Raw genomic sequence first — 26,647 nt, 5'->3', positions numbered from 1 at the left:
TTTTATAAATAGAAGCAAATGGAGTACTCAACTAGTGGTGAAATTTTCTTTTTGGGCAAAGCTAATGGTAAATTGATTGCGTTGACTGTACAGTACACTCTCCATTAATCAGAGTGATCATATATATCATGAAGAATTATTGTAAATATATATTGAATTCTAAATCTACCAACCATATATTGGCAGAAATAGATGAAAGCGATGTGCAACATGATTATGAATATAATTTCAGAAAGATAACATGGTTATAATTAAACATGGAATAAAATCGGTAACTATGCAACAAACATCGCATTGCTTAATTATTAGGAACCGCTTCATTTAATGAAGATCAGTGCACCCTAATGTTCAAGGAATTAGGTGTAAGGGACTTATTAATGAAAGATGTTGGAATAACATAGAAATAATTGACGAGTCTTCGATCAAGGAGAGAAGTCCCTTTAGTAAAAACTATACGGTAACCAACAAATGGATTTGATATAACGTGGTACCATGGTCTTAATTAGAATAGTTGAGGAGTTGAAAACGAACAGAATAAGTAAAGCGAGGAATCTGATAAGGAAGTTGCAAGGACCAATAATGGCATAAACAAGAAGGTCATTGAAGCTACAAGCATACACAATATATACATGTAGATATTGGGGGGCAATATATATATCGTGTAAAGCCAACAAAAGTGACTTGCCATCTCACAACCCTAGTTAACCAACCCCCTCCTTTCCTTCCATCTCCTGGTCCTCTCCTCCACTTTCTTATATATCTTCTTCTCCACTTCTCTCCCTGGTGTGCTTGACCCTCAAGAATTGTTGCAGCAAATTGGAGGCCTCCACAATATCTAATACTTTCTGTCATGGAAGATTCTGATCTCGTGGCGATTGCTTCATCAACAGGCGATCAGGACTCCAAGAGTTGTCCTCGCGGTCACTGGAGGCCCGCCGAGGATGAAAAACTCCGGCAGCTTGTCGAACAGTATGGAGCGCAGAACTGGAATTCAATTGCTGAGAAGCTCCAAGGAAGATCAGGTAATTAATTGACTTGGATTGAATATCTTTAATTTCTTCCTTGAAATGAAAAACAAAAGCAAATTAAAAATCATATTTTTCTTCGGAGGCTTTGGATTGAATATTGTTGCACTAGCTAAGTTGAGCAGGATATTATTGAGAACATACTACTGTATATGGGTAGCATATATATGCGAATATAACCTGTATATGTATATATAAATCACATGATCGTATTGATTAATCTTGTTCTGGGATGATTTCCCCGATTACAGGGAAAAGTTGCAGATTAAGGTGGTTTAATCAGCTTGACCCTAGGATTAACAGGAGGCCATTCACTGAAGAAGAGGAAGAAAGGTTATTGGCAGCCCATCGCATTCATGGGAACAAGTGGGCACTGATAGCGAGGCTTTTTCCTGGTCGAACTGATAACGCTGTGAAGAATCACTGGCATGTTATTATGGCACGAAAGCAAAGAGAGCAATCCAAGCAGTTAAGTGGCAAGAGAGTCTTCCAAGATGTTTACAATGATTCTTCCAGTGACACTTTCTCTTCTACTAAAAGATCGAAATCGCAAGATATCTTTGGTTCCCAAACGCTCTTTGACTTCCGGAACATCGATAAGAGTAGAATCATTGCAGAATATTCTCCCTCCATCTCTTTGGCTTCTTGGAATTTCGCATCCATGGCGAAACAAGGGAAAGATAATAATTACTTCAACCCCTGCTTTAACATCTACTTCTCAGAATGTTCAAAAGGGTCGGATAGTTATCTTTACAGAATTTATCCAAATTCCGCATCATCACACGGCAGCATTCTACAAAACTACCGGAAGGTTGTTCCAGGTCGTTGCAGATCAGTCTTAGGTTGTGATGGTGATGATGAGAAACATAGGACAATAAATAATAGGGACTTGACGAATCTATGCGATATCTCACCCACATTCGCAAAGGAGAGAGCTTCTCCGGAACAAGAGCAAGCAGATGATCTCAAAGAAGTTCCCTTCATTGATTTTCTGGGCGTGGGTGTGTCATCGTCGTGACAACAAGTGAAGTATTTATTTAACTTCATATTATACGTATGACTAGTTTAGCTCACTAGCTAGCCTTCGTATCTACAATATGAAGCAGTTAGCATCAGGAGTCTCTTAAAATATATAGATACAGGTAAATTATGCGCATGTGGTTGTGTTGGCTTTTCAATATATTGAGTATGGCAGGTTGGTCATATATAGTTTCCTTTCGGTTTTGTAATTAGAGTGAACGAGAATCGAGCTTTTTGGTATGCAAGATATATTGATCTTTTATACTTTCCATTTTAACTCGTAAGGCATACAAACTTGAGTATGGATCAATGGCATTGTACTTTGACTTTGATTCGCATATTTATTGTGCGTGATTCACAACACTACATAGAGGATGAAGAAAGAACGTAGTGAAGGTTTGCAGATTTCGATTAAATTCTTTGGTTTCTCTCTTCATATATAGCGCAAGTTCTCTTAGAATCTTAAACTACACTAATTAAATGGAAGGCTGTCAGCTGCAGTGAGCATTGCATAGTTAAAACTAGAATATATAATTACTGAATATATCATGCACGCGCATTCTTTCCATTATATGCAGTCCCTCAAAATGCAATAATCAGGCTTCCGGTTCATATAGTGTTTAAATTAAAATGAATTTGAATGGGCTAGTTTTCCCCTTTTCAGTGAATGGGCATATATCTGAATTGAACAAATTAACGAGAAGATACGATATAAACTAGCATTATATTATTATTTATTAACATGAACGGATTTTGGTGGGAGTGGTACCCTACCGTTTTGTCCCTAGCTAGCTCTGGGAAGGAGCCACATTCCTTGGGTGCCTCGCTGGAATCAAACGACTGATGTCATAACTATCAGTTTGGACGCATGCATATGCCAATTTTCCAATAAATATTTAGCAAAATGTCGGAGAAATGTGTGGACACATTACGGAGGAGGAGGGCGGAATATGAACAACCATTTTGATTTTCACATTCTCGGGAAAATGTATCATAGATTTTCAAACCTGTATCATTACGTAGAATAAATTAGACGATGGCATATATAGAAGTGATATTTATATTCTCAGGTTCAATAAGAATCCCCATAGATATTTTTAATTTTTAATTTCAGGCCATTTTAAACCTGCATCATGATCATTATGGAGTTCTTATTTGATAAGCTTGATATGTAATTCAAACTCGAAATATCAAAGTCAATTAGAAAATTAAAATGCAGACAAGAGAATGAGGTTACTTTTTTAGATTATTTCCTTGCATCATAACAAAAATGACATGATATATATATATATATATATATATATATTTAAGTATGGTCTTACACATAGATTGCACTCATCTTAAATGACAAGCAGAAGATATATTCATATATGATGGCTTGAAAAAATTGTCTGTTCATTTGATATGTGGTGGCTGCAACTAAAAAAGTAGGGACAAATCAATCTACGTGATACTAATATTGAATAAAATTTGAAGGTTATGGTTACCAAAACATAAAAACGAAGGCTATGTGCAGTTTAATGGGATGATGAGTATCATATATAAACGAGGGTAGGTGACCGACCTGCTGGGAATCAATGGTAGTGTTTACTTTGCTCTTAAGTAAGCACGAGTTCACTATTCTTTTTTCGGTCTGGTTTTGTTTTTGGTGTTGTCTGCTGCTTCGTATGCCTAAGGTCTAGTTATCGTTTGTTTTTAGCAGGGATGTTCTGTTTGGGTTTGAAGTGCAAAGGTAATGAATATTTTGGAGGGTACGGACTAGAAGAGTCAAAATATTGTCGGATTGCAAATTAATTATTCAACCTGATGATTTTCTAGGTAGGAATGAAATAAAATCCAGTAAGTAGGTTCGACATTTTCATAACCTCTTCCCAACAATTCCGATCCTCAATAATCACAACATTAACGTAATTTCAAAAAACGGAACTATTTCGTTCGGAATATATGGCATCATAGGTTTGTATTGTCAACCGCCATATTTGACGTCCCAGGGTTCGGAACAGATCAAGTTAGACACACCTTTGACTCACCCCCGTCACTTGCTTCATCCGACAATTTGGAAATATATATATGTGACCTATTATTCCTACACATAATAAACCTTCCAGTCAATCTCCTGGGAACATGCATAATTATATATATGTACTTTCTTGTAAGCCAAATACTATTTATATGTTCTGCTATCATCATGTCCTGCAAAATCCCTTTTTCCCCTTAAAGTTAATGGTGCCTTCTTCCATTCTGAGCAATATGAACTTATATCAATATATTTCAGAGAAACTAAACAATAATTTACAGATCCCTGGGAGGAGTATACATCGACGTCCGGACCCGCCACTGATATCCATGCCTTGAATTAACCAGTGCTTCCTATTTTCTGGTGGCTTTAACTAGTGGCTTATCTTAATCCCTGAGTGGTGGTTAGAACAAAGCCATCACTTTTAGCAATTTTAAGCGATTTACCCTCTATAGTCAATGCAAGATTCTTGCCTTTTGACCGCCCAAAAAAAAAGTACTCATAAAAAACAACTGAAAAAGATAACAATTTCATGTCACCCCCGATTTGTGCTGTCCTGTCAAATGCCTCCTTAAGATCTTGGATAACTTTGGTGCAGATTTAGCATATAAAAAAAATATTTTTTTTTTAATGCAATGTGAATACTGCTCCATAACCACATGCCGCTTTTATTAGTTACTGGAATGGCCCTTTTGAGAAACTGAAAAATAAAGGCTCCCTTTAGCAAAGTTGAAAATTCGGCCTTTGCATAATGGACATGGAAGTGTGTGTGGTCAAAAGCTGTTGGCTGCATACTGGTGCGTGCTCGTACAAACTTGAAGATAATACCAAATGGTAAGGGCCGGCATTTCAACGTAGTCTGGTTTGAACTCATGGAGTGGCCCCTTCAGTGAACAAATGGGCTCAGCTATGAAAATTTGCAGTCCATTTAAGGTGGGCTAACTTCGGTCCGACTTGCATAACTCCAGTGCCAAGTGGGTTCTACTGTCAGCCAACGTTTTCTTACTAGCTACACACCTGTACTACCTTCGGTTCTTATTTTTTTAATATAAGGATTTATTTAACTTTTATATTTAGTCATTTTTTCATAGTAGTCCTTATAATAATAATAGTTTTAGCCAATATGCTTAATTAGCAAGGATATTTTAGAAAAAACAACACCTACTTATTACAAGTAACTAACTTAACTAATTTTCTTAATCTATTCAAATTATTCAACTAGCTCTTATATTAAGAATAGGAGGTAATTAATATGGGTGGAAAACATTATAATAATAATAATGATTTATCATTTAAAGTGAATTTGTCGAACGTACTTTTTTAGCTTTGATTATGCATGCACAGCTTTGAATTTGAATGTATACTATGTGTTTCATTATTGAAGTGTCTCTCTCTGTATGGGGTAAACATTGGCATGGCAGACCAAGCATAAAATTAAAAACGGAAGAGGCCTAAGGAGGATCGAGAAGCAGTGGGTGCGAGTGGTGTCTAATCGAGGGCTTACAGGTGGGTGGGGCTACCGACTTTATTAATGGGATTGATTGTGTGATCACTTTAATCTTTAATCATATCCCCTCCCCTCAAAGTCCTTCAATCATGCTCCTAAATTCATGCTACTCTACTCCCCCGGTCTTATTTCGTTCTTTCTTTACTTACTCATTCCCGCACAGGGCTCTCTCATCCGTCAACTTGCTCAATTTTTTAAACCTGGTACTTATCAGTTACCATGAATATATCACCACCACAACTCTTGCTTCTTTTTTTATTCATTCACCCGTACTCTGTCGTTTCAACCACCACACCTCCTCTTTATAAGCTTTAACCTGCGCTCACAATCCAACTCGTGAGATCCAGCTCTGCCATTGCTCTTGAAGCAGCCAGGAGTGAGAGAATGTACGGGGGAAGAGGCAGTGCCACTCTAACTCTGGTGACCTGGGCGGCGCTACTGTGCTTGGTGCTTGTTCAGCTGGAACCCGCAAATGCCGCAACTTACACGGTGGGAGGCCCCGGAGGTTGGGGTTTGAACTCTGATACCTGGCCCAAAGGAAAGAGGTTCCGAGCCGGCGATGTCCTCGGTGAGTACCCGTGTGTCCCTCACAACTTATTTCCCTGTTAATTACTCATATGCATGAAAACTAGTGACGGTTGATGAATGACGGCAGTGTTTAACTACGACGCAACGATGCACAATGTGGTGGCTGTGAACAGAAATGGGTACCAGAGCTGCAGTTCTCCGGCGGGTGCCAAAGTGTTGAGTACGGGGAAGGACCAGGTAAGGCTGGCACGCGGCCAGAACTACTTCATTTGCGGCAATTCCGGCCACTGCCAGTCCGGCATGAGGCTTGCTATTAACGCCCTGTGATTCAGCCCTTACAAATATGTATAATTAATTATCAATAAGATAGAGCATCTTCATAATGTTTCTGTTATATGGTCAGTGTGCGCGTATGTGAGTACTGTAATCCTGTGACATAATCACGTTGTGCGAGTAATGGGCTGGCTAGTTATGGAAGTTTGTTTGTGGTGTATCGGGCAAGGGAGGGTTGGTCCTTATCTATGTCCAAGTGCCGGTGGACTCCATCTGGGTTAATCAGCAATGTATAATATATTTGGGAATATTAGTTCGCTGATCGCCACCGCGTTACAAATTTGTGGTTTGGTTCGCTTTATTCGACTTTCTCAACATCTCTAAACTCGATATATATATTCCCATTTTCATCTTTCTTTTGAACTTAAGCTAGAGCCGCCCAGTTATTCTTTTCTTTCTTTATTTTAATTTCCCCCCTGAATGGCTGTGATACTAAGAACTGATCATTAATGTAGCTCTTACTGGACTTCAAGTACTGATCGCCAGGGAGCTTTTTTCATTTTTAGGATAAGCGAGTACCAACTTCAATGATGCCGCAACCCTTTTCCCCCATTAAAAGGAAGAAAGAGATTGATCGAGCGGAGAGCAGCCTCGGACACCTTTTTTGGTTTTTTCGTAAATAAAAACACAAGCTGGGTTGAATTAGTATTCAAATTTTTAAATGGAGGCAGGGAAAGTTAAACAGACTGGGGAATAAATGAAGGAATAGAGCGGAATGGCAGCAAAAAAACCAGGGTTGGGGCGGGGGCATCTGATGCCATCATTGGTAAGGGATAGAATGATAATCATGTGATAATTAAGGGAAGTGGGATACTGGGATTGGAAAAATTAATGATATACTACCTCCGGTCCTAATTATAAGACCCAATTGACTTATTTGAGGAGATTAAAGAAGTAAGTTAAGTTAGTTATTTGTAATAAATAAGTATTGTCACTTCTAAAATGTCCTTGCTAATTAAGTGTATTGGCTAGAACTATCATTATTAGAAGGACTATCTTGAAAAAAAATACATAAATATGAGAGACAAAATAGATTGGGGTCTTATAATTAGGACCAAACAAAAAGTCAAACGAGTCTTATATTAAGGACCGGAGGTAGTATTTTCTAATCGCAGTTAAAAGCTGTATGTTGAGGAAAAAAGAAGTCCATACCGATTATTCAGTTATTCCCACTTTCAAGAGAGTAGAATAAATGTGGAAGGGCAAGCCTATCATTTGTGGAGGCCATTTATAATAATTATAATAGCAAAGATTTCGTGCTTTCCCTTGCCAGCGCCTATCAGATCTGCACAAATGCAACCAAGGTGCATACTTCTTTCAACGTTTAGACTGGAAAAAAAAAAGAAACAGAGAAAACAGAGAGACACATTTTCATAGCTGGTGAAAGCTACTGCTTCTGATTTTAATTCTAAAACCTCATTTATAATTTATAAACAAGTTTCCATAATTAGAACCGGACATGGTATTTCGCAGTCTTTCTTCCATTGGCATCTCTCAGTGCAGCACGTGGGTTTGGCCTCTTTCATATCTGAAGCTTGGGTATTTAACTTTCATTTTTCTTTCTTTCTTGATGATGATCTTGTGTCGTTCCAATGCCACACTTCAACAGTGGGGCCTGATCCGAAGGCAGCGTCCCGCCGGTGAAGCATGAGAGGATGAGTGCAAATTTCAATTAATGGGCCTCCAGGATAGCGGGTTACGTCTGGCCGGTTTCAGTTAATGGCTCGGATAATGATTTGTTTGAGGCCCACGGCCACGGTTTTATTCCTCCCAAACGCTGCATTCATATTCCATGACATTCATGCATAATCGACGCCAGCCGTGTGTCCCTCTGGATTCGTCTGCGCATATTCTATTACAGTCTCTTTTCTATTCGTTTTTTTTTTCGCTCTTTAAATTTACTTTTAAACTTCACATAAAGTTTTACTCAGATTAATTAATATACGTTTGCTCAATTTTTTAGGTTCTTGTGCGTTGCATGGAAAAGAATAAGAATTTAACTCTTAGAAATATTTAATGCCTAGACTTTTAAATGTAAGAGCACCTTTAATCACGTTATTGGAAAAAGAAATTTTTTCTTTTTTACCGGCAAAAATTTCAAATTCTAAACAGAAGTACAATATATAAGCTGTATGAGTGATGATTTTGCACACAAGTTATGGGCCAAAAAGACAGAGCAAGAGGGTGTTTGGGAATGTTTAAAAGTGTTTCTAAGAAGAATTTTTTCACAAAACGAGATAAAATTTTTTATATATTTATTTCGTAAATAGTAAAAACACTTTTGAAACTATGGTTTGGTTTCTATCCAAACACCTCTTGATACCCAAACCATAAGAGATATCGAGGAAATTTCCAAGAAATGATAAGGTTGACCAGAGGGGACGAAACCCAAGCCTTCCAATGATAATTTCGGTCTTAAGAAAAACAGTGTGAATAGCGACGGCCCAAACTTTTGAATACTCAGTCTTGTCAGTCTTCGCCGACCTTTGAGCAGGGCCGCTACTCCCCAACTTCCGCCAACGCCATCCCATTCTCTCCATAATTACGCCTTTGCCATTATTATTCTCTTCAGGATCAACATTCCGGTTTATTTTCAGCCGCTCTGGCGATATACCCAACCACTGCTGAGTAAAAGCATGCATTTACGCGTCTAGCGTAAAAATTATGCATGCGGTTTGTTTGGACGTGCCTCGTTTGCTTGTCTCTTTGTAGTCCGATATTTCTTTGCTTGTCTCTTTATATATAAAGGTTTTATATTTAAGATAGGAGGAGTAATTCATTAAATAAAAAAGAAAAAAAGGCTACTATGTCTGTATGTATGCGTCCGTGTGGGAGAACCCCTCCAAATTGGAAAATTGCGTATCAAGAGTCACTCTTTACCTAACAATGAAACCAACTAATTGATGTTGAAATACTATCTCTGATCCTTAGTATAAGACGTCGTTCGATTTTTATTTTGATCTTAAATATAGCACTCCAATTTATTCTGTTTTTTATATTTATTCATTTTTCTTCCAAGATAGTTTTTTTAATAATGGTAGTTTTAACCAATTAATTTGATTAATATGAACATTTTAGAAAAAACAATACATATTTATCACAAATAACTAATTTAACTTATTTTCTTCATCTACTCAAACTAGTTAATTAGTTTTAACTCTTATATTTAGGATCGGAAGTAATATCTATAGTCAATCCGAAATGGTCCAACAAGAATTGCTAATACATACTTTACATATACAGTTGCATGTATTCAAATATATCGTGTACAAATGGCATTTTCGGCACAATATGCATGATGTAAGCCGTTTTCCAGGAGCATTAGAATCATTCAAGAAGGAGTGTAGCCAAATTAGTTATTCAATTGAAATCTTGGGTGCAACTTTTCCTGCAAGCTAAGGGAACGATGTTTACAAACCGATTGATTATTTTCTTTTACAAAAGGAAACCAATTAATTAAACCATGAAAGCTAGACAGGAAAAAAATGAGGAAAATTACAAATATTTAATCCTTTTCGAAAATCAAAACTTGTTAAAAGTTTTTTTATTTTTATTAAAAAATTGGAAATAAATGTATAGTCAAGGCATTGAAGAACAAGCCGATCGAGTAAGATTTGCATACAAACCTTTCAGGCAGAAGAGAATGAATTATTAATTTTTTTTTTTTTTTTGCCATTAGAAGAGAATTAATTTATACCTGATGGGAAAAGAGCTTCTTTTCCAAACGAGCCGTTGACTTTTGACTTTTCAATCTAAAAGAAGGGTAATTTGGGCATTTGGCTATTAGAGCGCATTGGAAAATCCAAACTCCGGTCCCAATTTAATTTGCCGTCTACCTTGTGAGTTGACGAAACCTGCTGATGCTCATGTTATGGCGTTGATTTAGTCCTCTCTTCTGCCTCGTCCTCATAAGCAACCTTATCGTCTCACCCTCGGGATATCCCATCCCTGCAGCCATGGACAGAGAACAGGAAGAGATGCAATTTCTGGGCCTCTTCGGCGTCTTCACAGAATCCTTCAAGATCATATCATCATGGCGAAAGATCTTCTCCCAGATCACCCTCACTCTCATCCTCCCCCTCTCCTTCATCTACCTCCTCCACATAGAAGTCACCAACCTCCTTCTACACAAAATCTTCAATAACGCCGAAGAAATGAGCTTCACTCCACTGGGCTCACCCCGCTACGAGAAGCTCTCCGATCTCATCTCCTCCGAATGGGCCACTTTCTGGCTCTTCAAGATCTTCTACTTCACCGTCCTCCTTATCTTCTCTCTCCTCTCCACCTCCGCCGTCGTCTACACCGTCGCCTCCATCTACACCGCCAGAGACGTTACTTTCCGAAAAGTCATGAGCGTCGTCCCCAAGGTGTGGAAACGACTCATGGTTACTTTCCTGTGCGTCTCCGCTGCCTTTATTGCTTATCACATAATCCTATTCTTAGTTGTATTCACATGGGCAGTCACCATCGGATCCACAAAAGCAGGAATCGCCGTCCTTGTGATCCTGATCATATTGTTTTTCGCTGGGTTCGTGTATTTGACTATAATTTGGCAAGTAGCCAGCGTTTTGTCAGTGTTGGAGGAGTCGTACGGGGTTCAAGCCATGAAGAAGAGCAAGGAATTGATAAAGGGGAAGATGGGATTGGCCATAGTGATATTCTTGATGCTCAATGTTACGTTTATCCTAATTCAGGTGTTGTTCAAGGCGGTGGTGGTGACCGGGTGGAAGTTGGGCTCCGTTGACAGAATAGCTTATGCGATGCTGTGTTTCCTGTTGTTGTCGGTGTTTTTCCTGTTTGGGCTGGTCATCCAAACGGTGCTCTACTTTGTGTGCAAGTCATATCACCACGAGAATATTGACAAGTCGGCTTTATCGGATCACCTGGAAGCCTTTTTAGGGGAGTATGTGCCCCTGAAGGCCAGAGATGTTCAGCTGGAGCAATACCATGTTTGACCCTTACTTATTATATATATGTATGCGCGTAATTTACCATTTTGCGCACTTAAAACCCAGCTGTTGGTGTGTATGTCCTGGCTATATGATACATACGGCTTCAAATGGGTTGATTACAAGAACAATTTTGGACCCCATATTTTCTTGGAACACGTTTTCAGAATTATCCATTCATTTTCTCCGCAGATATATTGTTGCTCGCAATTATTATCAATGTAAAATATATATATATATATATAAAATTTACAGTGGCAATTCATTAGTTATGAATAATGCCTTTCCCTTTTTTTTTTTTTTTGAGTAGAGACCAAAATCTCTTCTTAAAAGGTCAACTTACAAATACAAGATCTAACCTCCTGGCTCAGCATCAGCTCCAGAAATTCCCGGTGAAGGTTGGTCCAGAAAACGATCGACATCGTCCATATCATGAGAAGTTCTGGCAAAAAAATCAGCTAACCTCCTACCTTTCCCTTATTTTTGATGCGTGTGATATCCACTCGACGACATTATAAAAAGATCTTAAAAAATTGTACTGATATGTGAGAAGTAAAAAATATAACAGAGTAACTAATTAACGTAGTCCACGGGCTAATAAAGTAAATATAAGAATGACAAGGATCACGACATTTTTTGATAAAAAGAGAGGGGAGCAAATTTTAAAGGAGAGGACAAGAGAGATTTTAATATTAAGTTATTTGGTTTGGAAGAGAATGGGAGGGAACATAATATTAAATTGGGATTATGACTCTATCAAATTTAAGTTTTCTATTAATAATGTTTTAGAAAACACAAACTAGTTACCCCACAATTCATCCTCCCTAGTTTGACTATATATTATTTGGTTTAATAATAAAACAGGCCTTGTCCCCCTATATTTTATTAATTTGTCGATCCTCCCCCTAATGAAATGAACAGTGAATTACACAAACGATTGGGAATAACTTGATTATTATAAATGTTGTGTGCATATATCCCTTGACTCTACCGAGGGGAACATCTCCTCCCTCTTGCCTAAGTCCTAACCAAACCAGATAGACAAATAAACAGTCTTGGGCTCTTGGCTATGAATTAGTGGCCATGGTTTGCATCCACGTGTCACGCGTGGTAGACGCCGCAGAGACGTCAAAAGCCAGACGCAAACAAAGCAGGGAAGACTATTCATACCGAGGTCGTTTCAATTTATCACCCACCACCTAACTCTTTTTATTTTTACTTTCGGTCTTTAATTAATATGAGTCATTTATATTTATAATGGTGTACTAAGAAATACATTAAACTAGCAAAATTACTCGAGTCATAAACAGCCTTTCGTAGTCCTCGAGCCGATTTAACACAATGCTTTTGTATCCTATGATAACATCAAATTGACGCCGTCTTCCGTCACCAAATTCAACTGCTTTATTTCGGATGTCTCCGATCGCTGGGTAAAGCCTACACAAAAATCGTACCCAATTACCAATTTATGTTATAATCTAATTAGTTTAGGTAAAATAAAATATCTAATGAGACGAAGCTCAACATCTCTGTGTTTAGTTGCCGTTATCGTGCCTTTCTTGATTCTGTCCACGCAGCCAACATCTATGGTTGGAAGACGACCCGTTGAGAATTTGAGAGAAAAAGGCCCCTCCATTGGCCTGCAAATCCCCAAACTTGATCTTGCTCATCAGCAATAAGCCATTTTATCTATGGTTTCCACTGGAACGTACTTGTTCAGCAATAACGATAATACATTTTAATTTTTTTTAGCTGCGTGTATTACTGTCTAACCAAGCGTATATCGATTTTCAATGATATACCAAATGTTCAATATAATTATTTCATTATAGTGCCATCCCTATTCTCTTTTACCAAAAATACCCAAGTAACCAAAAGCAAAAACAAGCCCTCAGTAAAGAAGAGCATTTGCTTTCGAAATTATAAACAAAACTTTTTTCTTATCAAAATTATAAACGTAGTTTTCGCCCAACAAAATTATAAACGCAATTGTCGCCCAACCAAACTATAAAACGGAACTGACTATGCTCCATGCATTGAAAGTCTGAAACTGAATTTGAATTCGGAAATTCGCAAACGAAAATATGGAGGAAAAAGGGCCCACAAAAAGAAAGGGTGGTCGTGGGGCGCTTTTGACTTTTGAGCCTCACACGGGTGTTGCCGTGTTGGCCTGGGTGGGATGTCCTGAAAGGCCATTTGAATATAATAACTTGGGAACGACAAACGCCAACGCGGTTCTATGGTGTAGTGGTTAGCACTCTGGACTTTGAATCCAGCGACCTGGGTTCGACTCCCGGTAGGACCTTTTGCAATTTTGTCAATAGCTTTTATCAAAAATCAAAGAACAAATGCAATATCTGGCGGGAAAAGTCGAAAAAAATCCTGCCAATACATACATAACAGTTGCCACCCCACAAACAGGCCAACGAATATGATTAGCCTGTTAGGAAATAGAAATCCATTCGTCGCTATGATAGCCTGCACAGATGGGCCAAGGCCCACTGACAGCCCTGCATTGTGGAAAAGTGGCAGTTAAAATACTGTTTCCTCCCGCGAAAAAGCGGTTTCGGCGAATTAGAATATTTGTGAGCAGAACTGGAAAGGCGAAGTGAGGCTCGTGGGACTCCCCTGTCTTCTTCACTCCCCTCTTTCTTCATATTCCACTTTTCTCTTGCCTTCTCTTCCCCCAAAACACTGCCCATCTCTTCCTTTCTGTTTTGAATTTTGATCCGCCATGGTTAAGGATACTGAGTATTATGATATCCTGGGGGTTAGTCCCTGTGCTTCCGAGGTCGAAATTCGAAAGGCCTATTACCACAAGGTTTGGATCTGATCCGCATCCCCACCCTTTAATTTATCTTTTATTGCGATTTGATAATTAACTGGCATTTTCCGCTCTGCTCGATTTCCCAATTTCAATACTCATAAACTGAGCATTTTAGGTGGGTTTGCTCTTTATGAGATTCATGTTTGCCAGAGTTCCCTTCAATTTAAGAAATCATGCCCCCCCTGTGTGTTGTTACTGCTGCAGGCAATGCAAGTTCATCCGGATAAGAACCCAAACGATCCTCAGGCTGCTCAAAAGTTTCAGGCAAGTTTGCTGCATCAAAGTTCCCATCCATTGATTTTATAAGTGATAATTCGTGGATGAAGTAATGGAGATATAAGACAAGAAAATATCCTTTTATACGGCTCCTTATCATCGAGACACCCTTCTGATGTTGACAGGTTTTGGGCGAGGCTTACCAAATTTTAAGCGATCCAGTGCAAAGGAACGCATACAATCAAAATGGAAAACATTCCGTGTCTAGGTACAGATTATATGCCATGTTAAACTTCTTCTGTAGCATAGCTTTAGATGGTACGACCATTAATAGATTGAAAATTCGCTGTTGATTGAAGGTGGACAACTTTTGCTTTGGACTTTGATTCCGCTGCTAACTTTGCTGCGCATCAAATTAGACATGACTAACTTTTGAAAGCAGCACCTCACGTTATGATTTTCTTCTTGTCATAGGCTTTATCATTACAAGATAGAGATGCAAATGCTGAAGTCGCACTCGTAAATAATAGCGTTGCGATACAGAGCCATGATAGGCCTCTTGTTTAATACAATTACTTTTATAATATTCGAAGAATTATTTATAGATTGTTGTCACTTAATTAAGAAGCAATTTACACTTTTTCATACGCGAAAGGGAGGGAGGAAAGAGAAGAACATTTTCTAAAATGAATAAAAGATGTTAGGTAAAAAATATTAAAGTTTATAAGAACGAAAAGATCATCGATATTTATATATGGACTCTCTTTTATTGTCCTCAATCATTATATTCCTTGAAGATGTTTTCTTGGTTGTCTTTTTTTTTTTTTTTTTTGTGGCCTGAAAGTTAATGGTCTCTTTTACAGGGAAGCAATGCTTGATCCAATGGCCGTCTTTGCCCTGCTTTTTGGAAGTGAATTATTTGAGGATTACGTGGGGCATCTAAGTGCAGCATCAATGACTTCATCTGAAACGGCCGATGAAAGTGAATATCCGGATAAAATACAAGAAAAGTTGAAGGCAAGTATGTGTAGTAATTCTCTGTGTGTGTGTAACGGTAACACAACAACAACATCCTTAACATTCATGTTGCATCATTTAGTGATATATTTATTCTTTTAACATAATAGGTAGATAAATGTAGTTTTAGAGATAAGATGACAATGAGATTGGATGTTAGTTACGTTTTATATCATGAATTTGAGTAAATCTCGTTTGGCTTATAGTGCATGTATGATTTGCATTGCTGTGGTGTAGGCTGTCCAAAGAGAAAGGGAAGAAAAACTAGCAAGTTTTTTAAAAGACTTCCTTGATCAATATGTCCATGGTGATGAAAAGGGGTTCTTGCAGCGAGCAGAATCCGAAGCCAAACGACTTTCTAAAGCAGGTTAATGAAACTTTCAGCTATCTGTTCCTTTCAACTAAGGACCTAGGGAAAGTGTTCAGAATAATATGCCTTTGATAAATAAGTGACACAAATAAAAAGTCATATCATAATAACTTCTTGCTTATTCAAGTATGAAATTGTTTGAAGCTATATCATTGCCATGTTATATTGGTATAACAAATAATTTACATTGACTTTGATCGTAGATTTTGGACTTGATATGTTACGCACCATCGGCTATATTTATTCAAGACAAGCGGCGCTAGAATTAGGCAAAAAAGCCATTTATCTTGGAGTGCCTTTTTTGGCTGAATGGGTTCGACATAAAGGACATTTCTGGAAATCACAATTCACTGCTGCTAAAGGTATACTTAAAAGGTCATTGTGATTTAATTTGTGGCGCCTTCCTTGAACATCACCTATCCCTCTTCAAAATTTTGTTGTAACTTGAAATCTAATTTTGTTGGGCTAAAATATTTAGGTGCATTTCAGCTGCTGCAGCTTCAAGAAGACATACACAAGCAATTTAAAATCGATGGTAGGGGCCCTGAAAATGATTTTGAATCTCATATTCGCCTTAATAAGGACACACTAATGAATTCTCTGTGGAAGTTGAATGTAGTAGACATAGAAGTGACCCTGGCACATGTCTGTCAAATGGTGAGTTCATGACAACTTCCAACTCTCTCTAATAGCTGTCCTTGATAGCGATTGTAGTTGACGGATGAAACTGGTTTTTTGCTTGCCATCTTACACGTCTATTATCCTGATGATGAGGAATTGTTAGCTACTAGTGACAGTTATGCCTAGATGCTATTTGATGAAGTGATACTTGTGGATATGAATTTTGTCCCAAGGGTAGAAATTTGTCGCCTTACTTGGGTCCAAAAGAAATGAAAAGGGAAGGAGATTTTTATCCAGTTTTCTAAATATTGCTGCAGGTCCTGAGGGAAAACAACGTTAAGAAAGAAGAACTTAAAGCCCGTGCTACCGCTCTCAAGATTCTTGGAAAGTTATTTCAGGTGAACAAGTTAGCCACTAATCATCATGTTTTTTTTTTTCTCCCGCCAACACTAATCATCATATATTACTGCTTAATTAAAGGCTACAACTTACCCTGAATTCTGAATAAACACTACAGTCCCATGTGTGTAAAGACAAGCCATAATTGAGGTCGGTGAGAAATAGTGTCAGTTTAAAAGTAAAGAAATGTTGAGCCTTTTTTTTGTTTTTTAATCTCAGGAAAGGAACTCAAAAGGAGGAGAAGCATCGAAGAAGAAAAATGCGGCAGATTCTGAGGATGAAGGAAGCAGTTCAGATTCTTCAGAGGATGATGAATCACCGAGAGCAGTTTCCTATCGCACGCCCTTTCTCACTCAGGCAATGTCATAATCATAGAATTACCTAAAGCTAAATAGATCAAGTGCACTCGCATATTCATTGTAGAAACTGTGATGACGCAAGCAGGGGGGACATATTCATTCTCTCAGCTGTGTTTGTGCAGGGTATAGGTAGGCTGTTCAAATGCCTGTGTAATCCGGCATTTGATGTGGACGACGAGGAGATAGTTTACAGAAGCAAATGATATGCAGATGAATGATTGAAGCGTCAACACGGCTCTCGCTTGTGGTTGTGGGATGGTAAGTCCATAATACTGGAAGGATAGGCCTCCTGTTCCCTGTTAAAAAGTAGCCTGGGAAGACGATGTATTGGTGCGAACCATGAATAACCATGTTTTGTGCTACTTGATTTCATAACAACGCACCACCTTCCACCAACAACTGTTTGTCACTCAAAGTTCTCATTGTTTGCCCTCCTTTCCTTTTCTTTTCGGGGTTAGAATTTGTATTTCACGGCAACTTTTCTTCGGGCTCGGTTTAGAGAGGTCCAAGACTACAGAAACAAACTCCTATACGGTGTACACGGTATATTTCAATCACACTTCGAAATTATTAACAGCTGTTAATCTTTTTTCGCCTGAATTGAGAAATACTACCTCTCATTCTAAATATAAGAGCTAGTTGATTAATTTGAATAGATTAAGAAAATAAATTTAGTTTTTTATAATAAATAGATATTAGCTTCTTAAAATATTCTTGCTAATCAAATATATTGGCTGGAACTATCATTATTAGAAGGACTATTTTAGAAGGAAAAAAAGTATAAATATGAGAGAAAAATGGATTAAGTTTTATATTTAAAGCTAAAATAAAAGTCAAATAACATTTTATATTAAATATTGGAGGTAGTATTACTCAAAACCGCTTGATATTGTTCTAATCTATAACCCAATCCCACACGTCTCCCGTACATATTCAATTCTGCTTCTGTGTTTTAACCACAGGTAATGATTGCTTTAATACCTCGGTGCTCCAATGGCATGTCAGGTAAGACGTAGTAAACTAAAAATCTTAACCAGTGTATTTAGTTAACCCCGAATCACTCACAACTCGAACAAAATAAAGCTCCTAACATATTTATGGGGAGAAAATCTTCCACGTACATCAGCCCCAAAAATCTTCCAGCCATCGTCTTAAATATTTTTTGCGAAAGTTAATGATTAAATACGTAAAGTTTGGACCCAATCGCTTAAATTATTCTCCCAAACCTTGATGACCTTGTCTCTTTCTCCCACTCATGCATTTTCTTCCCCAAATGTTATTGAGGGATGGCTGGTATCAAGTAAAAACATTCCGACAAAGCAAAACATAATTCGAGACAAAACTTATACATTAAAATCATTTTAAAAATTATGATTTATTTTTTATCCAAATACTTCCCAAATTCACATAGAACTAATGACCAGCTGTAATACTAGTACATATTCTTCTGGTCTTATTTATAAGTTACTTCCAGCATTTTAAACCTACATCATGATTCATGAAGACTTCACCAGTTCTATGCATGAACAATTGCTCCCGAAATCCAAGACTGGATTTTGAGTCTGAGGAAACTCTTCTTTGAATTGAAAGGTTCCCTGCAGTTTTGCCTTTTGACGTGTCTCCAGTATCCCTAAAGTAGGATTTTACGGATCTTCTATGGAGCCACTATAAAGAATCACTGTGGCCTATAAGTAATAACAGACCTAAACCATGGATTAATCTATACAGAAAGTGGCACAGTAATAGTAATAGTAAAATGCACACAGCCCATGTTTGGCAATTGGCACGTGACACTTCGTTATTTGATCAGGATACATAACGTGATGATTATGCGTCTGGCAGGCAAGCAAGCGAAGAGCTTCAATTCAAGAACCTTTCCAGCCAATTACCGAAGAAGAAGCCTGTTTTAGCCCATCCTCGGTGGTTCTCCGGAGCTTTGGCATTGCCTCCCGGCATCTTCTTCACATTGATCATCATGCTTTCCCCTATCTCCCTCCTAAGAGCTTCGATAATCTTGGTGTCCACTGGATTCCCAGAAGCATCTCTCACATAAAACACGTTCACCGCTTTCTCACCTATCGTTGACACCCCTGCTCTGCACACTGCTAGTCCATTCTCCCTCAGAATCCTCGTCACTTCTGATAGCAGACCCACTCTATCCTTTGCGCACAGCTCCAGGCTGACTCCCTGCGTCCGTTATTTCATATTCATTTGTCAAATCTCTTCTTTTTCTTCCATATATAAAATGTCAACTAAAACACATGACAAATAAGACTGCTAAAAACCATCTCGAAAAACCAGTTTTCTTGTCAGAACACGAAAGACTAATTCAGAGTTGTTGAGATTCCAAGTTCAACTCCCGTCTTTCTTCATTGAAAGGGTTTATTGAAGCAAATGGAAATTAATTATAAAGTCCCCATTACCTCGCTTACTCTTCTTTGAATAGCAGCTTCAATACATTTGATGACTCTTTCTTTTTCTCCTTCGGTATCAAGTGTGCATCCATCCATGTGCCGGATAAAGTATTCCTACAGGTTAACAAGAATTGCAGAGCTCAGTTACTCCAATAAAATTTTACCGATCTGCCCAGAGAAGATTCGATTACATAACTGAATACATAGAATATGTTACTGCATATATAAGAACACAATATACCTGGGATGCATAAGGAGCATCTGATGAAATTGTAGCATGGAAAACAACATATTGCATGTCAGTGAGGGTGCAAACAATGTCAAACATCAGCTTGGCTCGATCTTTGCACCTAACACTAACAATTGAGTACCCTTTCTCCTCACAATGCTCTATTGTGATTTGTGGCCTGAAAGAAGGAGGATAACTAACGTCAGTTGTCACCACAGCACATTCGTAGTCACGATCAGCAAACAACATTTGGTGAAGCCGTCGATCCATATGGGTGAAACCCATGGAGAAACTGGTCCGAGCCACTTTGTCATCATCCTCGCATCCACGTAGGATATGGTTGAGCTGCTCCTCCATGAGAGATAATCTGTTAGGAGCATCCGCTGATCGGCTTGTAGCATCATTGACATAAAGAACACATGCTATTCGTCTATTATGAGTCCAAACCTCAGCTGCAACCACGTTAATGTGGAGGCTAGCAATCACAGCTGAGATCTCAGATAAAAGACCCGGGCGGTCTCTGCCAATGAGCTCAATAGCAGTATGATCACCAATAGAATGCATGCCAACCTGTTTGCCTGGCCAACTCTTCGCCCCCTCCTTGCTCTGGCCCTTGGGTCCTAGAGCCTATTGTAAGAAAAACTGTTAAGAAGTAGCTCTTAGTACTTGATATGCTCAGTTTAATTATGAGTGCTCATTAGTATGAAAGTCTGATTGCTAACTTCTCCATCCACAGCGGTATTTGCGGCACTTTTCACAAAATATAGATTTTATGAGTAACATCAGTATAAGATTTCCTTCTGCAAGAGTATGGTCGTATTAGTTTCTTTCTAACTTTAAAAATGCATTTGACTCAAAAATACAGCCGTATATCCACTTTTAAATTCTCGCGAAACCATGCATCTGGATTTTGCTGCCACCTATGCTTTTTAACAAACAGAAATTATATTGCCCCTTTCCTGGGACACTGATATATCTTACCTTCTTTTTTTAAAAAGAAAAAAAGAAAAAAAAAACTTGAAAAGAGAATAAGAAAATTATGATAATATATCAACGCATAACTTCAATAAATTTGATTTCTCCAGTGATTATATCACTACCATAATTGGGTCTAGTGGAAGAAAACACTACATAAACATACAAGGGCAAGAAAGAGATGTACCTTCTCTATGAAATCAATGGTTTTGCTGTCCGTTATCTTCTTTCCCTGCTGATCCGTGACATGAAATACTGTTAATGCAAACAGTTCAGACACATTAATTACTTGATTCAGGAGAGAAGTGCTTCGACATGTGCAAAATTGGAGCTTACCATCCATGAACCATCCACCATCAGAAGATATGTAGGCTTTAGTGATTATGAGATCAAGGTCAGTAAGAATTTGTACAACCTCCAGCAGAATTCCTGGTTTGTTAACACTATCAACCTGCAGTATTTTTTTTGTTTTGAAAAAAATTATGTGTGTGAGAGAGAGTTCATTAGTTGAACTGATGATTACACTAACTTCTAATTTTGCCAACAGATTTTCATGAGTGATATGCCTTTTCTTTTTATTGCAAAACAAGTGATTCTTTCAAGATTAATTGTGAAGAAGATGATTCTATGATGATGAAATTGGTGTAGAACTTTAACATGCGCAACTTCTTCTAAGGACAGAAAAACTTCTATTGACCATGTAGCAAATGTCCGTGTAGCAGGGTTTTAATCAATTCAATAAGATTTCAGTTCAAAATTTCTAATGCTATTCTATATGAAGTATGAGCTTGGATAACTGAAAATAAAAGAAAGTATTGCTAAAAGGGCTATTTCTTAAAAAAGAAAAACAGATTAATCATATGCAATGCAGAAAGCAGCATCATTCACAATAGGGCAAGCTAATAATGGAAGAAAAGAACAATTGTAGGGCCTGAGTTTGTGTACAATAAAGGCTGGGTTTCTTCACAAGCAATGATGGTAAATCACATCACAATAAGACAATGAAAATGCGTAAGTCAGGAATCTGAAAAATCATACCTTGATTAAGGTACAATCATGACAGGTAGCATTATCTACAGAGACCCTGAAACCACAAATAGATAAACCCATCAACAAGTTACTTGTTGGTATTAGAAATCCCACCATAAACCACAATTCCGCTACTTGTTTAACTGCTGATTTTGGGATGCTATTGTTTAACCTCAATGTTATAATTCTTCTAAGCTTTTTCCAAAGTTTGTTTTTTCTTTTCTATTCTTTTACGGCTCAATTAATTCATCAAGGTCACAGTGACACTGCAAAATCTCCCTTAATATTCATGAATATTACCATTTAATGTTCTTCCCAAAATAGGCTATTTAACTAGCAATCTTCTTTAATATTATATATAATGCAAAGGAAAATAAAAGTGAACCTTGGAGGATTGATTCTGTTGCTGAAATTCTCATACTCAGGATCAAAATATGGCCAACAAACTGTTGCCATTTAAAATATAACTTCTCCTCCTAACGAGAAGCCTCACTCTCCCTGCATCAAAGTGCAAAACTCTTATCTGATTAGAAGAGAGGGAGAAAAAAAAAACCATTATTGTCCAATTCCTAATCTCTAGATGTTACACCGCATGAGTGCGGTGCGTTAGAAGAACAAAAGAAGAGAAAGTAACACAAGGCCAACTATTTTGTACTGAACGGTGCAGTGAAGAAAACAATACATTGAGGCATATTAGCACATGCGTCGTTCTTGACCGGATATCCGCATGTGTGTTGGAGTTGCAGTTTTGCCATATGATTGGAATAAGGTTCCAACAAGCAGTTTAACCCAAGGCTCGTGTAAAAGCAATACTTCGGCATATAATATTTGTCTGACCGTGAGCGAAAGAGGAAAGAAGACGGTGTGTTTTCGCGTTGTTTTTGTTCTATAACTTATAGTTTTTTTTTAATTTAAATTTTAGTCAAATATTATTATGGGTTAATTAATCCGCAAGTCTTTATAATTTCAACGAATTTTGAATTAGATCCCTATAGTATTTTTCTTTTTATCAGGTCCTTATACTTTTATTTTTTTTTAATTAGGTCCTTGTATTTATTTTTCTTTTAATTAAGTCCTTATAATTTCACTAAATTTTTAATCAGGTCCATGTAGTTTTAATTTTTATTTATTAATTAAATATAAGTTTAATTAAATATATTAATACTGAAATATAAAATATTAATAATTAAATTAAATTAATAATTATGTAATAAAAAAGTAATAGAATTAATTAATTCATGAAATTTTTTTAGAACAATTAATTTTTTTGCTGAAAAAATTAAAATCATTATAATAATTCAATATCTTTAGAATATTATTGTTTATAAACTAATATTAAATAATATATACTATTTAATGTTTATATAATAGTACTATTAGAATTTATAAAATAAAGAATAAAAAATTCAGTGACTTAATTAAAAATAAGGTGAACTTATAAGGACTTGATAAAAAGAAAAATAAATATAAGGACCTAATTAAAAAAAGTAAAAGTATAAGAACTGATAAAAAGAAAAAAAACTATTAGAAACTGATTTAAAATTAATTAAAACTATAAGAAACTGTGGATTAATTATCCCTATTATTATAAAACCTCGCTTGCAGGATCTTGCTCTAGAGGGAGGATATGTTAAAACAGACTTGGTTTATAAATAGAAGTGAGATCACACGGATCTGGACTTTTTTTTTTTTTGGGCCAGCAGCATGGATCTGGATCTGGATTCGGCTCGGCGCCACGTGGCTGAACCTCAGCATCCCAAAAAAAAAATTAAAAACTCAACCCGTACAGTTAACGGGAACACGGAAGGTTAGGTAGAGTGGCTGGCCTGAGAGATCCTTTTCTGAGCGAAGCGACGGGACGAGAAATCGGAGAGAAAAATGAGAGATGTGGAGGGTCGGCCAACGATGAGGGCGCGAGAAGCTTCAAGAGGACGTCAGAGCGTGATCCATGAAAGGGGCGAGAGCTGGAGAAGAAAGACAGCGAGAGAGCCTCAACGATGGTCTATACGACATGAGCAAATTGGAGAAGAGAGAGATGCTTTTAATGGGAGAAGAACCTCGATAGTCATGTGCTTCTTGGTTTGCGTGGTTTGAAACCCAGACTTGTTTTCATCTTTGGTTATTGCCATCACCGTTCCCGTTCTCAGTCCAAACCCATATTTGATTTCTTCGGCTCGACTTGGTTGGTTCCAGAACGACAGAAAGTTAGAAAGGAACTTTCCATGAAATGCCTACTCACCCTCTTTACTCCTCTAATGTGCATTGGCCGTTGATTAATCGGATTCTTGTAAATGCGATACGTGTCGCTCGATTGGCTGCAAGGGTTCACTCGTCGCACGGAATCCGGATCCGTATCTCTTTTGTTAATTCGAGTACTAAAACAGGGGAATCTGCTTTTCTTCTTGGCCTTGGAACGTGATTTCAAGAAAAAGGTTGTGAATAGAGAACGTGCCGGGTCGAGTCGATTAGGAAATGCGTGGTGTGAGAAGGAGGCGGAGAGAAGAATAAAGAATTATGGCATCACCCCGTGAAAGAAGACATTTTCGGTGTTAAAATTTTAGAAAGGTACAAAAGATGAAAACTCGTATGTTAAGCCTTACACGTAGTAGAAGTGGGAAAGCCTCCACCTTTTTCTTTTTCAAGCTGAGCAGAAAAGGCATAATCAAATTTTCCAATAAGATGGTTCATCCCACTCCCACTGGGTGTTCATATCAGTTTTCTGATCAGGTTCCGTATTACAGGAAAACATGGTAGAAGGAAGGGGAAGTGTGTGAGCACTCGTGAATCGTTCTAATTTCTAATGCGACGGGAAAACCCCCCCCCGGGGGGGGGGGTAACTGAGAATCTCACTAAACCGACCAGAAAGGGGTCTAATGTGATGTAAAGATTATGATTCCAACTTTTAACAGAATTCTTCGGATTCTTTGTTTGAGGACTTGACAATCACACACGTTACATCGAAGATGGCCTAGTCGTCGTCACCAAATTGTCTCCAAATAATTATTTCAAGATTTGGAAATCTCACCACCGAAGCGCCACCCCAGCCTTGATCACTAAACCAACGCCCATGTTTTGTCCACCGTACGGCAACGATACTTCCAAAATTCAATCGATTTTCTCATCAAACAATGGACCTCAAGTAAATATGCCCGAAGTGTGTGTGGGTGAGTGTGTGTTTATAACAAGATAATAGATTTAAATATGTTTTTATCCATAAAAAACAGTCGTGTACTAATTAACGCAAGTACTTGCCGAAGACAAAAAAAATTAGTTTGTTCAGCTAGGTCTAGGTGTAGCATGCATGAAGTTTATGAATGACAAAACTTAGTTATGAATATGGATTTTGCATTTGATATTAATATAAATTATATTAAAGTCATGCCAAGGGACAAGTGAATATTGACGCATTAGTTGTGATATGACGAACTTTTGGAACAAATATCATATGGACGCAATTTAAATTGCTGATAATCATTCCAAAAGTAGTAGAGTAGCAGAGGACAGAAATATGGCTCAAGAAGCATATGTATATAGCGAGCAGAAAAAGAGCGGAGTGGTGATGAAAGAGGGAGAAGATGGAGGGTGGGGCAAAGCAAAGAAAACAGGAAGCGTATCCGAGAAATTAGAAGATAGAACGTATGGGAGAAGACCGTGAATGGAAGACGGGACATTGAAGATTAGGTTAGACGTAAGCCAAAAGCAGAAGAGATTTGATGAAAGATGGAAGAAGATGAAGGATATAAATATATATATATATATATGGGAAATAAATAAAAGAAGAGACAAAAACGAGGAATACCTTGGGACTCGACGATGAAGAAGATAAGCTCTCAACCTCTAGCCAAATTACGCCTTTACATCCTGAAAACAGAGACAGGTATGCAGGTATCCCCTGTTTCTGTATATATAAACACACAGCCACGCACAGAGAGAGAGGGATAGAAGCAGCGTCAAGAGGGGGGCTTTCGACGTCGGAATCCCACTCACCTCAACTCACTCCCATTCTCTGTGTAACCAAAATTTAAAAAAAAGAAAGAAAGGAAAAGCAACTTTTCTCAGAGAACGGGTAATGGGGGAGTGACCTTGTGGAAAGGGTCAGGGGAAGCTCAGACATAAATAAAGAGGTTTTGCGTTTGTGGGAGTGGAAAATGACATTGACGGCCCCGCTTGCCTTTCCAATACGGGACCTGCCCCTTTTTATCAGCATTATTATCATTAATTAAAAACGAAAAACTCACATGAAGATTCCAACTTTACAACTCATCAATCCAATCTAGTTCTGTATCCAATCAATCACTATATTTCCAATAACAATTCCTCTAAGCCTCCCTCTTGTTACTGTTCACCAAGCCGCACAATCAAGAGGTCTAGTTCATCACTGCACAGTCTTTCATTTAAAAGCTGGAGTATATATGGTGCTGTTAAGAAATGTTAATCAATCTTTAAGAATGTGTAGAGCAACTGATTGCAAATCACCGCACCTGGCAATAATATAACTGATGCGATTATGTTGGATAGATCAATACCTAATCAAAATGTGTCATCAGAGAGTAAACGGTTAATCTGCATGGGATGAAAGTATTGCTCTTTTAAAAAAATTAGTTTGAAAAGATTGAAGATACGTATGAATGAAGAAGGGGATGATTACTAATGTTATATACACGCAGTTACTTGCATTCATGAAAGTATAAACTTTTGGAATACGCTACGTGGGCCATCCTTCGTTTCATGATTTTATAATTAGTTTTCCTTTCTGAGCATCAAAGCACTGATCGAAACTCCAAATCGGAACAGTCAATTAATTGAGGGAGA

At 37.7% G+C, this 26,647-nt stretch overlaps 5 protein-coding genes and 1 non-coding gene across 8 annotated transcripts; 5 read left to right on the top strand and 1 right to left on the bottom strand.

The window, feature by feature from the left end:
* Nucleotides 1-723: 723 nt before the first annotated feature.
* On the top strand, nucleotides 724-2,322 carry LOC114716784 (transcription factor MYB57-like). Its single transcript, XM_028901843.1, has 2 exons — nucleotides 724-1,022; nucleotides 1,277-2,322. Exons 1-2 carry the CDS (start codon nucleotides 851-853, stop codon nucleotides 2,041-2,043), a joined length of 939 nt encoding a protein of 312 aa, XP_028757676.1. The 5' UTR covers nucleotides 724-850; the 3' UTR covers nucleotides 2,044-2,322.
* Nucleotides 2,323-5,907: 3,585 nt separating this feature from the next.
* On the top strand, nucleotides 5,908-6,786 carry LOC114716779 (basic blue protein-like). The gene is made up of 2 exons (XM_028901838.1): nucleotides 5,908-6,137; nucleotides 6,225-6,786. Exons 1-2 carry the CDS (start codon nucleotides 5,954-5,956, stop codon nucleotides 6,422-6,424), a joined length of 384 nt encoding a protein of 127 aa, XP_028757671.1. The 5' UTR covers nucleotides 5,908-5,953; the 3' UTR covers nucleotides 6,425-6,786.
* A 3,492-nt stretch (nucleotides 6,787-10,278) lies between these two features.
* Nucleotides 10,279-11,655, top strand: LOC114716773 (uncharacterized). Its single transcript, XM_028901831.1, has one exon. The coding sequence runs from the start codon at nucleotides 10,387-10,389 to the stop codon at nucleotides 11,383-11,385; it is 999 nt and encodes a 332-aa protein (XP_028757664.1). The 5' UTR covers nucleotides 10,279-10,386; the 3' UTR covers nucleotides 11,386-11,655.
* Nucleotides 11,656-13,612: 1,957 nt separating this feature from the next.
* Nucleotides 13,613-13,684, top strand: TRNAQ-UUG (transfer RNA glutamine (anticodon UUG)). The gene has a single exon. It is a non-coding gene; the product is annotated as a tRNA-Gln (tRNA).
* A 429-nt stretch (nucleotides 13,685-14,113) lies between these two features.
* Nucleotides 14,114-17,635, top strand: LOC114716800 (chaperone protein dnaJ 10). The gene is made up of 10 exons (XM_028901863.1): nucleotides 14,114-14,200; nucleotides 14,411-14,470; nucleotides 14,608-14,690; nucleotides 15,286-15,439; nucleotides 15,677-15,806; nucleotides 16,013-16,171; nucleotides 16,288-16,466; nucleotides 16,748-16,828; nucleotides 17,049-17,186; nucleotides 17,311-17,635. The coding sequence occupies exons 1-10, from the start codon at nucleotides 14,114-14,116 to the stop codon at nucleotides 17,389-17,391; spliced, it is 1,152 nt and encodes a 383-aa protein (XP_028757696.1). The 3' UTR covers nucleotides 17,392-17,635.
* A 1,107-nt stretch (nucleotides 17,636-18,742) lies between these two features.
* Nucleotides 18,743-25,916, bottom strand: LOC114716718 (ACT domain-containing protein ACR3). 3 transcript variants are annotated; one of them, XM_028901763.1, is made up of 8 exons: nucleotides 25,635-25,916; nucleotides 22,221-22,333; nucleotides 21,845-21,890; nucleotides 21,143-21,257; nucleotides 20,994-21,061; nucleotides 19,844-20,458; nucleotides 19,612-19,716; nucleotides 18,743-19,375 (listed from the first exon to the last, which is right to left on the bottom strand). In XM_028901763.1, the coding sequence occupies exons 2-8, from the start codon at nucleotides 22,289-22,291 to the stop codon at nucleotides 19,049-19,051; spliced, it is 1,347 nt and encodes a 448-aa protein (XP_028757596.1). In that variant the 5' UTR covers nucleotides 22,292-22,333; nucleotides 25,635-25,916; the 3' UTR covers nucleotides 18,743-19,048. The 3 variants fall into 3 exon arrangements, with proteins under 3 accessions (XP_028757596.1, XP_028757598.1, XP_028757597.1); XM_028901765.1 differs by lacking the exon at nucleotides 25,635-25,916 and having other exon boundaries at nucleotides 20,994-21,038; XM_028901764.1 differs by lacking the exons at nucleotides 22,221-22,333; nucleotides 25,635-25,916 and having other exon boundaries at nucleotides 20,994-21,041.
* Between the last annotated feature and the right edge of the window lie 731 nt (nucleotides 25,917-26,647).

Source organism: Neltuma alba, unplaced genomic scaffold (assembly GCF_004799145.2).
Source record: "Neltuma alba isolate B1F8T4 unplaced genomic scaffold, ASM479914v2 tig00011687_pilon, whole genome shotgun sequence".
In the NCBI taxonomy this organism is placed as follows: Eukaryota; Viridiplantae; Streptophyta; class Magnoliopsida; order Fabales; family Fabaceae; genus Neltuma; species Neltuma alba.
Note: the sequence above shows the minus strand (reverse complement) of the source record. Positions and strands in the feature narration are given on the sequence as shown.

What these genes read in the sequence shown, in the direction of transcription:
- LOC114716779 (XM_028901838.1), top strand. Translation starts at nt 5,954, where the DNA reads ATGTACGGGGGAAGAGGCAGTGCCACTCTAACTCTGGTGACCTGGGCG. An exon ending in CCGAGCCGGCGATGTCCTCG is followed by an intron (nt 6,138 to 6,224) that starts GTGAGTACCCGT and finishes GAATGACGGCAG; the next exon opens with TGTTTAACTACGACGCAACG.
- LOC114716773 (XM_028901831.1), top strand. Translation starts at nt 10,387, where the DNA reads ATGGACAGAGAACAGGAAGAGATGCAATTTCTGGGCCTCTTCGGCGTC.
- LOC114716800 (XM_028901863.1), top strand. Translation starts at nt 14,114, where the DNA reads ATGGTTAAGGATACTGAGTATTATGATATCCTGGGGGTTAGTCCCTGT. An exon ending in AGGCTGCTCAAAAGTTTCAG is followed by an intron (nt 14,471 to 14,607) that starts GCAAGTTTGCTG and finishes TGATGTTGACAG; the next exon opens with GTTTTGGGCGAGGCTTACCA. An exon ending in AAATACAAGAAAAGTTGAAG is followed by an intron (nt 15,440 to 15,676) that starts GCAAGTATGTGT and finishes GCTGTGGTGTAG; the next exon opens with GCTGTCCAAAGAGAAAGGGA.
- LOC114716784 (XM_028901843.1), top strand. Translation starts at nt 851, where the DNA reads ATGGAAGATTCTGATCTCGTGGCGATTGCTTCATCAACAGGCGATCAG. An exon ending in GAAGCTCCAAGGAAGATCAG is followed by an intron (nt 1,023 to 1,276) that starts GTAATTAATTGA and finishes CCCCGATTACAG; the next exon opens with GGAAAAGTTGCAGATTAAGG.
- LOC114716718 (XM_028901763.1), bottom strand. Translation starts at nt 22,291, where the DNA reads ATGGCAACAGTTTGTTGGCCATATTTTGATCCTGAGTATGAGAATTTC. An exon ending in TGGTGGATGGTTCATGGATG is followed by an intron (nt 21,062 to 21,142) that starts GTAAGCTCCAAT and finishes TTGCATTAACAG; the next exon opens with TATTTCATGTCACGGATCAG. An exon ending in TTCAAAGAAGAGTAAGCGAG is followed by an intron (nt 19,376 to 19,611) that starts GTAATGGGGACT and finishes TAACGGACGCAG; the next exon opens with GGAGTCAGCCTGGAGCTGTG.